This window comes from Styela clava, chromosome 14 (genome assembly GCF_964204865.1).
Source record: "Styela clava chromosome 14, kaStyClav1.hap1.2, whole genome shotgun sequence".
In the NCBI taxonomy this organism is placed as follows: domain Eukaryota; kingdom Metazoa; phylum Chordata; class Ascidiacea; order Stolidobranchia; family Styelidae; genus Styela; species Styela clava.
In genome coordinates this window covers 17,895,258-17,906,831 of record NC_135263.1, presented here as the reverse complement: position 1 = coordinate 17,906,831, position 11,574 = coordinate 17,895,258, and the positions used below count along the sequence as shown (strand labels likewise).

Genomic DNA, 11,574 nt, shown 5'->3' with positions numbered 1-11,574 from the left:
GCACATCAGGTAACTACCTGAAAATGATTTTAAAATGTTCCTTAAAAATTTAGTAACAAATATTGCCTTGTTCCCACTTCCAAAAGTTGCACGTTTTACGGAAAAGACGCTTTTACTACAAGAAATATGTGCTACGATCTGTCCTATATTCTCTACATTTTCGGCACTGAACAATGACTTCTGCATGACGTAACAATTGAATTAAACCAGCTGTTAGCGAGCGGATGAATATTAGTTATTTCTGCTCGACCTTGCGCTGAGTTGGGCAGGCTTTCCATAGCCCTGTTTAGTTATTATTAGTTAAGTTATGCTAAGACGTTGTTGAAAAATGTATAAGTAAATTATTAAACACTTGTAGATCCTTACCACGGATATGGGCCGTGAGACGAAACCATGAAAACGCCCAGAAAATGAGTTTCGTAGCGCACATCTGGTAACTAAATAAATTCTTCAGTTTTGTGTGAAAACGAACATAATGAACGCATTACAGCTTGTTCCACAATCCTGGTGCGAAATTGAATATAAGAGGTTCCCGGAAATTCAATAACCATAAGTTTACAACGCATACATAAGAACTATACAATTCGAGAGCCCTACAGCACACTAACACAAATGTATTCCTGTAATGTTTTGCCTGACCAAAATCGGACTTCCTCAGTCAATCATAATTTATTAGGTAGATTACGAAAAATATGGCATACACGTAACCAACAACAAAAAATACTTTAATTGTGTGACAGGAGTCGGGAGTGACCTCGAAAGCAGCGACACCAACAACGCTGATTCACATTTGAGAATAAATTTTATGTAATAACCACAAGCAGTTTACAACAAGAACAGCATAAAAAGCTACATCCATTTTATAGAAGCTATCAAGTATCAAACGTATTTATTTTTAAGCAATGAAGTCACAAATTAACATCGTGAGCACGAAAACACAAATAAATCAGTTATTTCTCACTTAGAAATTTACCGCATAAGTCAAGAAAATTAAATGAATGTACAATATGTACATAACATAGTGAACAGAAATATTACAATTTACAATTAATCTTTTTTTAGTTTATGTGGTTATGTATTTGAACAAAGGCAATAATATTTCTAGAAACAGGACTGAGACACTAACAAATGTCCGAAAAAAAAAACAAATGTATGATACTTATTAAATCAACTGTAATATCTAATTCACTTTCTTCTGAATTGTTTTCGAAATCCACTATCTCAAAAATCGACTTTTCCTCTATAGGTGTACTGTGATTTCTGCAGTCAATACAAAAACAAAAATCTGTGCAATTTAAGTTGATTTTGGCACACTTTCATAAATTATTTTGACTATTTTTCTTTGCAGTTTGCCAACTCAAGAACTGATTTGAGGGCCACATGCTTCTTCAGTGAATCATTATTGGGTGAAGAGTATAATCCTTATGTTTGACAGTGTTAAATAGACGTGCCCTGGTATCATTTACATTCTTCATATCCTCTTCAAATTCCTCAGCTTTATTTATTAATACCTCGTTAACCTCGAAAGATCTTCATAGTCGAGGGAAAAAAATGAATTGAAAATCTCAATGAAGTCTCCAACATGAATTTGATGGGCAGTTCCAATTGCAGAAAAGTGCTAAAGTATTTCAATATGAATAGCCCATCTAAGCTGTTTGCAACTATTATGATTCTCATATACCTTTAAGCTTCAAGACTTCTTGTTTAATCCATTTTATAGCACTGATAGCAGCAGGGATCAGAGCCTGCGTTAGGTCGGATTGGTGGAACATTGCCGTTTTCTTTTGTAGTACAGTATCTAAAATAAGGAAGAAAATAATATTTGGAGCAGCATGATTTTAAAAATACCCCTAAATACTAACTAATACCTTGAATACATAATGCATTTTATCTGATGTACTAAATGAGCGTATATATGCTCATTGCATGTTCTACAGTCCAGCAGTGTTTGCATACCATTACTAGACTATATCTACACTAAATTTTGATATATCACAGTCTGAAATGTCCTATGACAGTATGAGTATGGACTATAGACTATATTTTGAAACATCAACTGTTTGTCTACAACTTCATTTCTCACCTCTCAATCATTTCCAATGCTACCTTTCTTTCCACTCCGGCATAACTTATCATTGCTTCCCAGGTTCTCGTCGACTCTATGAATTTAGATTTAGACCAACCGACATTAGTAAAATTGATTAATTTCTTCTCTTTCACACAACCGTGCATTACAGAAACAGCCATTCATTTCTATTTCCAAATATGCTGTGGCCTATATAGTAGTATAAGTCTGCTGAATAGTCAAGAAGAGTCATTAAATTAATCATAAACATTTCATGCAAGCCAGAAAATATCGTTGTTTGTGACATATTATTCTAGGTCTACCCTTCCTTGGAGTTACCGCACGGTACCTATTTAACAACGTCTTATGAGCTAGTGCTCAACTAAAATTGCTATTTATGGCAAGGATATACAAGTGTTTAATATCTTACCTATACTTTTCAACACTTCCTTGGAATAACTGGACTAATATTACCGGTAACTGAAAAAAACTATGGAAAGGCTACTCAACGCAAAAGCGAGCAGTTGAGTACATCTGATATTCATCCGACCACTGGGGATCCACCTACAGCTGACTAACTTGACTGTTACGTCGTGCAGAAGTCTGCGTTCATTGGCCCATGATACCGGAAAAGCAGAGAAAATAGGACAGATGGTAACACATATTTATTGTAGTAAAAGCGTCTTTTCTGTAAAACGTGCAACTTTTGGAAGTGGGAACAAGGCAATATTTGTTACTAAATTTCTAAGGAACATTTTAAAATCATTTTCAGGTAGTTACCCGATGTGCGCTACGAAACTGAAAGATAAATGGCCTCGGCTCGCGGCCTATATGTGTATAATTGCATTTTTGGACACGTAGTGGACATAACGATCGTTTCAATATTATGTTGTTGTTCTTGTTCTTCGTTTTTAAAAAGTCGCTTTTCTCTTCGAATACTGGACCAATTGCTTTGAAATTTTCAGTGGTTAAAGATTAATTTTTTCGCTAGAAGGCTATTACTTTTATTTATTTCAAAATTTTGCGTGAATTCTATGAAATTTGATATTTCGTCTAAAATTTTGCTGTATTATTTTTTATCCATGGGAACACGGATTTTAGTCAGTGTCATGACTGGCTGTACGTTTTGATTCTGCAAAATTCTTGCTACTGGAAATTCAGAACTTTTTTGAGGGTACCGGTAGCGTCAAAGGTAGCGGTAAGGACTGATTCGCTCTGGTCTGACGTGTCCATATATTTGTGCGTAGCTCTCTTGTTTACTTTGTCATTATACACGTTTGTCAATTTTACGTGCTTCAATTTGTGTCGATTCTTGCATAATAGTAATAAATTATCTGAATCTGATACCTGCAAAAGATCGCACGAAATTGCTTTTGATCCACGGGGAAGTAACTTGCTAAATTATACTGCAACGTCAAAAGCCACGCTGCGGTTGAAGCATTTTCCCTCGAATTCCCGGTCGGGACTTTTTAGCCATGATGCCAATTGCTATAAAAGCAGTGAAACAGATCAGTGACCAGTTCCATCAGCGAACGAGGCGATTCAATATTGTACCTGATCAAAATTTCTTCAAATATTAAAAAACTCGTGTCAAGGCCCCAAGGTCGGTTGTATGTATCATCAAACAACACCTTGATATATATTTGATTAGTCTAAATTTTTATTAAGTTTGTAAAATTATTTATTACTCAACATTTTTTTTTTATTTCCTCCAGGGCGATGCATATTATTAAGTGCTGTAAGAGGGCAAGGGTACAAAAAAGTTTGAGAACTGGTGCTGAGTGTTTATTTCATTTGCCAAAACTAGATAGAACACATATACGCATACATATAAAAATGATAAACGAACGCTTTCGCTATGATTGGGGAGTAACGATGCAACCTTGGAGGATCACTGAGACTGTTACCACCCCACACAGTTACATAAATAATCAGACGGGTTCAATACTAAATAAATCATTGACGCATGAAACACTTATTATATATAGTGTCTTCAGCATCCTTAGAATGAGAAAAGTCCTGCAAAGTCACTCTATACCAAATTGATAATGAAAAACTATGTCTATATCTGTAAATTAAGAAACATAAGCTAGCCAAACCTCACTAATATTTCATTAAGTGAATATTCAATTTTACATGTTGAATGGAAGATATACGAAATTACCCCTTGAAACCTAAACCAGAGTATGACTGCATCATGTTTGACACGTACACATTCGGATTGAAATACCTGGTGCATGTGACATCTGCTGTGCTCTAAGCATTCCATGCGTAAATGATTTTTGTGCTTCATTTCAAATATTTCTCCACCCCCCATCAGTATTCTGTACCACAATTGGCATTTACCTAGAATTTTCAAAAATTCCATAAAAGTCAAACAACTCGATTGCACAATGTCCAAATGTATTAGATTGATTTGTGAGCATCATCGTCGAATGCTATACTTTTCATCAACAATAGCAGTCTATGTCATGTGGAAAAACAAATGATATTTAATTCAGGTCTTGAACTAGGCAGCTTACAAATGTGAATAACAATTTTCATCGAATCTCTTCACTTTATTTCCACTTTCAAACACATCTATCTCCAAGATAGAGTGATGTAAATCCAATGCATTTGATTTTCATTCAATAATTACCTAGCGCTAACTGTAATTCAAACAGTCTGTATTTTTAATCCGGTAGACTAGCTTCTCACATTTGTGTCGGGCCCAATCTGAAAACAAGAAAAATGTAGATTAAAATCTATTACGCTTTTCACAATAAACAAAGCTAGCATATGGCACAACATTATCAAGTTACTGGAAAATGGTTGTTTTATAGTTACCAGCAAATACAGAAATAGTCAGAAAACAAGACGACTCAGTGATGCCTAACTGCCCATCAAGTTGAAATAAATTTTCTGCCTTGAATGCAAATTTATGATTCAAAATCAGTCGAACTTTTTCCCAGTTCTTGTTTCTACAAATCGATTCAGTCAAAACATTCAAGTAGATGCAAGCTCAATTTATATAATTGAATCGTCTATCTAAAAACATCCAATTTCTACATTTTAAGAGGTGGAATATGTTGTGATGTGGGGAAATGATTTTCATGGTAGCTACTATATACAGTTGTTAAAAACTGACTTACCTCTTTGAATTTCCCTAGACAGAAGTTTCTGATGTTCGATACTTTCTCATATACACAATCAGCTTCATCAATTTGACAAATATTTTGTGCATCTCTCTTCATGATTTCGTTTCCTCATAATTCCTTGAATGCAAAGGACCAAATGCAATTTGTGTTATTGATTCATGGATGTATATACAGTCGGGTAGAGGCAATTTTTTTCGCTTGCTTCGAAGTCATTGTGCCTATCTCAACAAAAATTTTGCTTTTAACAGGGACAATTTTGACAATAGTGGCTTAGAGCAGCTTTGATATGTTGTCTCAGTGTTCAAATTTCTTGCATACAGATAACTGTACATGCACGTAGTATGAAGCTTGGGAACCAAGATGTAAGTAGGATTTTCAATTTGAAATCTCTATCCATTATTTCAGGTTTTCTAACTAGATCCAGATGAGTACTCAGCAGCATTAAAATGCTTCCATCGTTCAGAAAAAATTTCAATTAGGCTATAGATATATTAGAAGGTATTCCAACATCTGCAAACATATAGTAACAGGAATTGTAAAATGAATGAAATATAAAATAAAATGAGTAATCATGTGTAAAAATAAACTAACAAAATGTAGTGAAAACATTAGTGAACAAACGAAAAATGCACTATACAAAAATCATCTGCATTGGGAGGTACAGCATTTATTTTAAAATACACAACATGTTACAAATATTTCAATGTCTCTGTGATTTGCGAAGGTAATAGTTATTGGACAACACATCAATGGTACAAAAGAATAGTCATTGCATTTTCAATACTCTGTACCGGTCTTTTAGATTCACAGCAGTTCTGTTATAGAAATCAAATTCATCAAGTATCTTTTTCCAATTTCCTTCACCATATTTATTTACGCCATCTAACAAATTTCCATCTTCTTCTTCAGTCCATCCCCTTCTCCGTCCTTGTCTACTTTTTCCAGTCATTAAAAAGATTCCAGATGGATCTTTGTTGAAAGTTTCTGCTGGAAAAAGCATTTCATCTTCTTTTAATAATTTAATTGGAATTTCTTGGTCATGTAGTATCACTTTTCTTTTCCTCTTTCTTTTGTATTGGAAATCTCGACTACTCTTGATACTATTAGTTTTAGTAATAGTTTCTTCAGCAGCAGTGACTTCGGAAGTCGAAACCATTCTATTTGTCAGGTCGATGCCAACAACTTTTTCAACAGATGCTTTATCCTTTCCCTCAATTGGTGAAACTGTCTTATCAACATGGGAGGAAGTATCTTGATCAGCAACATCAGAAGAAATAGGATCATTCTGACCCTCATTATTTCCAGATTCCAACATACTATCCTCATCAGTGTTATTTACAAGGATGCAGACATCTGTGGTCAATTCCCCTGACTCTAACTTTACTTTCTGAAGTACTAGAACAGGAGTGTTATCGAAAGTACAATGATTTTTTAGTATAATCTCACTTGGTGGAGGTTCTAGAGGTCTGTCATTCAAATCGGTGTTATCTGGAGCAATAAATTCTTTTTTAATAGTCATTTTGGTCGAAGACTCCTCCTGTTCAATTGAGGGTTCTGTATCTTGTGTCAAGTTCACTGCTTCATCCTCAAAATTTTGTATTGAATTGTTCTCCATCCACTGTTCAATATTGTTGGGAATATCAGCATCCTAATTATATAGATAATTATTAAATGATAAAGAAATTGGAATAAAATAAAAGCTCTATATGTGTCTGGATGAGGATACACAATACAGCGCTTCAGTTCAAGTCTAGAAGAGCTGGCTGTGTGGCTCAAGGCACGACAGTGTGGCTTATCATGCTAAGCGTTAGTAATGCGCTCAACACCGCACCTCTGATTAATCTGCGTGGGTTCGATCGAACCCTATACAGGGATAGTTATGTGCGAGAGGATTGCTGAACTCCTCGCTGCCGTACTGTGGTTTACGTAACCGCTGGTCGGTTACGGCCTTCTCCACCATCAAGCCCATGCTTCTGGAAACTGATGACTAACTAATCCCATACCCGACATGGAATGGTAACTGGACGAGAGGTCGTGGTTCGCCATATGGGTAAGCCGTCTTATCGGCTTTTCTTTCCCTCAGGATAAATATGTCAATCCTATCCTTAATGATATATTTAAATATTTAACTAAAATGCTGCGAATGAGTTAACTATCGAAACTTATAATAGAACTACTTACATCTAAACATTTCAGAACATTTAATTCTTTTGAATATCTGCTTTCCTCAATCGGAACACGAGATATTTCAGAGCTTTTGACAGAATCTTCTTCTGCAGTTATGTACTCTGATGCTGAAGGTGATTGAGGTCGTAGTGCTTCTCTTTGTCCCTTTTCCGTGCCTAAAACTAATTTGTACAATGAATGACGATTAATCAAAACTTGATAACCGGAGTGGAATAGGAATAAAAAATAAATAATTTCGTGCAAGAAACAATAATATTTTTACTTTATTAATAATCACAAGTTTTGACCAAGAGGTAGTGACGCAGGAAAAGTCATGTCTGTACACAATACAAATGCGCAGCGTAATTCCTGAACCACTTAAGATGAGTGATCTTTACTTGCCATCACACTAAATATACCTTGGCATAGCATGGTAGCAAAATTTCCACAACCCTGTGAGAGCAATTAAAACAAAAAATACATGGAATAGGACGAGATTCATTGAATCTACTGATGTGGAACTCCATTAGCACCTGTAGTGTGTGTGTGCACTTAGTGCGATGATTTTTCTATAGATTAGGAAATAGGCATTCGAAAAACTTGTTATGAGCAAGTATGAAACACATTATATAAAAAAATATAACAGTGCTATTGCTATATTCATTTTTTGAATTAAACTACATTAGAGCAGTTTTTTTGCAATTCCCTCCGAACTCAATAACACTGTCTTGATCGCTGTGAAATAAATATATTATAGCAGCGGTTCCCAAAGGGTGCAATTTGCTAAGTGCGGCCCGAATTTTTTTTTAGTATTTTGAAGAAAAGCCAGGCAGAGTTGAGAAAGAAGTGTTGACCTTTCAACTTTGCGTACAGGTTTACCAATTTTAAATAGGTAAAGTACACATTAATAACGATAACAAAATTGAGTCTTATTTAATTTTAAGAGCAGCAATTTTTTTTTCATGTAAGTGGGTCGTGAGTTTTCCCTTGATAATTTGGTGCCGCACGAACAAGTAGTTTGCAACCGCTTTAAATTCAATAATGGATTACCTGAATTTTCATCAGTTGACACGAGTGATGGGAAACTATTTTCATCATTTCTTCCGTCTGAATCTGCAATATTCCCAGTGATATCAACTTGAACCAGTACAGACGGCGGAGTTAAACTTTTTTGTGCTTGTGTGGTATCAGTAATAAACTTGTTCCCAATATTTGTTATGGATTGATCAGTGCTTGTTAGTATTGATTCTTTCACAGACGAATCTTCTCCTGATGTTGTTCCTAAAGTTTGAGAAGATTGGCTCATGTCAATATTCGTTGAAGTTATGGCATTTACAGTGCAGTTCTTTTTTTGCGACTGAGATGTACTAGCTGATGTAATATTTTCCATATCATCTACAACCTCAACTTCTACCATGTCAGAGTCTGTAATCCTTGAATTAGATACATTTTTTTCAACGTCTGATATTACTGGTGTTTTTATTCCAGGATCATCATTTTTATTATCAAGACCATGCCGCCGCATACTATCATCTTGAATGGGCTCAGAATCAAGGCCCTCAGATTGCGCTATATTTTGTGATTCTGTATCAATCAGGATATCTTTGTTGAAAGAAACGTTATCTTCATCAGACATTTTTTTCAAACGTTTATTTTCCACATTCTGTTCTTTCATACTTGCATTGTTATTTGTGTTTTTGAAATCCTCTGACGAGTTTGGGTTTGTCTGTGGGTTAATTCCATATTTCTTGCTTTTTATAGCGACATCCCTTTTCTTTTGTTCCAAGGTATGGATTTCACTCTCCCCCAAAGCCACCGGCGGCACCGTGTTCGAATTCTCATTTGATTCATTTTGAACATATATGTCTGAAGACTTCGTTAGATTCTTCAAAGTTTTAGAACTGGTAGGTTTAGATGATTCTGGAGTAAAGAGATCTCTATTCTTTTTCCCAGTTTGTAACAATGCAGGAGCTTTTTTAACAACTTTCTTTTTTACCCTCGTACCAGTTTCTAACCAGTTTTTCACACACTCCATATCAGATGGATTCATAGATGTTGAGCTTTCTGCATCTGATATAACTTCTGGAGGAGAATAATTCAACTCAAGTGACTTATCTGATTTCTTATCATCCAAGAAATCAGTTATTTTTTTTTTTTTATTACTCAAAATGTTCGAATCAAATTTGGATTCCAAGTGTTTAAACAGTGTAATATACTTGTTGGACAATTTAACTTCGTTATCCACAATTGTCACCTCTTTTTTATTCAACATTGTCCTCCATCGATCTTTCAAATGACTAGCGGTTCTATATTCAGGAAAAGGGAATGAGTCTAAAGTTTTTTTCCATTTATTTTTGCTCGTTCCAAACTTTTGAATTCCCATAATGATATAAGTGTCCTGCACTGGGTTGAATTGACGCTTATGTGTGGAAGAATAACTTATAACAGAAGATGCCGTCCAACTATGAGAATGTTTTGAAATACTTACTCCCCTAATCCTTCCTGAACCTGAATTAGGTTTGGAGGTAGTTGGTCGATTGGGAAATGGTATAATTGGAACTTTAGGGCGATCTGAGGTGACGTCACTCCTACTTTCATTATTATTAATAGGTCTGGCAGAAGCTTCCTTTATCAAATCTTCTTGCTGATTTTCTGGCTGTGATTTTTTTTCCGGTGCACATAATGGTTTGGAATTATCAACATCATGCGTATTACTGGCAGAAAAAGTTTCCGAAGGCATGGTATCTTGATTGCTTTTATCTTGCATTAAATCAAGGTTTTCACTTTGCTCTACATGGGATAATTCTTGATTTGGGTCATCATTGGAATCTGATTCATAAATATCAATCATTCCTTGATATTCTTCTGACATCACATTAAGTTTTTCATGGCAGGTATTCGCAACATTGACTATAAAAGGATCTGGAACAATGTCAAGCATTTTTTGCACAGTTGCGGCTACAATATTTACATATTCTGTGAATGAGCAAAGCAATCCATTTGTATCATGAAGACCAAGAAGAACACATTTAATGCTGTCCTGCTGATATTCAGATAGTGATTCTTGATATCGATTGAACACAATTCTTGATTCGGACTTGTTGTTTAAAAGCACTTTGATTATTTGAATTATAGTCTCAGCTTTAACCCTGCGCAATTCTTTCATAAATCTATTAGAAGCATCTTTAGAATAACTGAATTTGCATTTCAATGCTGAATTCAAGTAAGCAAGGCCGTCCTGCAAGGATCTAACAATGTCTGCAGTGGATTCATGTTTAATTTCAACAACAGTCGCAACGAATCCCCACATAAAATGAATACCACGTTTATCATCATATTTTTCAATCTCATATTCTTTAGTAATCTTTGTCAATAAATCCGATGCTGTAAGAAGATCATTTTCCAGAATAGAATGACAGTTTACAAATCTTCGTAATGAAGAATACACAAAGTATTCATACAACCATAAATTCTCTGCCAACTCCATCATGGTAAGTCCTCATCAAAAAATTATTTGTATGATGTTGCAATAGTTATTGGACACATTTCCGCATATACACTGACATGATATTATTGTGTTTCTATTCATTCCAACTAGCCTGCCAAAGAGAGAGAATTTATTTTGCTTGTCAAACCAGAAAACACGAGTAAAATAACTTGTCCACTATGAACAACAAAACATGCTAGATTTATTAAATTTGAAGCAAAGCCAGAAAAAGGACGGTAAATAAATATAACAAAAAATCAACATAAAGCTAAGATTTTGAAATACCGTTCTTGTTTCCCTAATCCTTCCTGAACCTGAACTAGGTTTGGAGGTGGTTGGTCGATTGGAAAAGGTTGTATAATCTGATAATTTGAACTTTCAGACTTTAGGTGACATCACTCCTACTTTCATTATTACTATTAGGTCTGGCAGAATCTATGTCTATATGTTTCAGTGTTTACCAAATCTTTTTGTTGATTTCCTGGCTGAGATGAAGGAATATACTCTTTTTCCATTGCAAATAACAGTATAATGTTTTGGAATAGCCTACATGAACTGGTAACCAGGCAAGAGGCTGTGGTTTGCCTTTTTTTGCCATATGATTTAGCTGTTTTAACCATTCTACTAAAACAGCAAAATATCCTGAAATTTTTATTTAATACTAATTCAGTAATTATAAGCGCACACATGATGTACTGGATTAACAAAAGGGAAATTAG

The 11,574-nt window shown here is 34.9% G+C and overlaps 1 protein-coding gene and 1 long non-coding RNA gene across 3 annotated transcripts; both read right to left on the bottom strand.

Moving 5' to 3' along the window:
- Positions 1-654: 654 nt before the first annotated feature.
- On the bottom strand, positions 655-2,839 carry LOC144431966 (uncharacterized). 2 transcript variants are annotated; one of them, XR_013480314.1, is made up of 3 exons: positions 2,084-2,839; positions 1,682-1,798; positions 655-1,260 (listed from the first exon to the last, which is right to left on the bottom strand). It is a non-coding gene; the product is annotated as an uncharacterized LOC144431966 (long non-coding RNA). The 2 variants fall into 2 exon arrangements; XR_013480313.1 differs by having other exon boundaries at positions 655-1,798.
- Positions 2,840-5,711: 2,872 nt separating this feature from the next.
- On the bottom strand, positions 5,712-10,999 carry LOC120341031 (uncharacterized). The gene is made up of 3 exons (XM_039409454.2): positions 8,419-10,999; positions 7,384-7,550; positions 5,712-6,850 (listed from the first exon to the last, which is right to left on the bottom strand). The coding sequence occupies exons 1-3, from the start codon at positions 10,856-10,858 to the stop codon at positions 5,969-5,971; spliced, it is 3,489 nt and encodes a 1,162-aa protein (XP_039265388.2). The 5' UTR covers positions 10,859-10,999; the 3' UTR covers positions 5,712-5,968.
- Between the last annotated feature and the right edge of the window lie 575 nt (positions 11,000-11,574).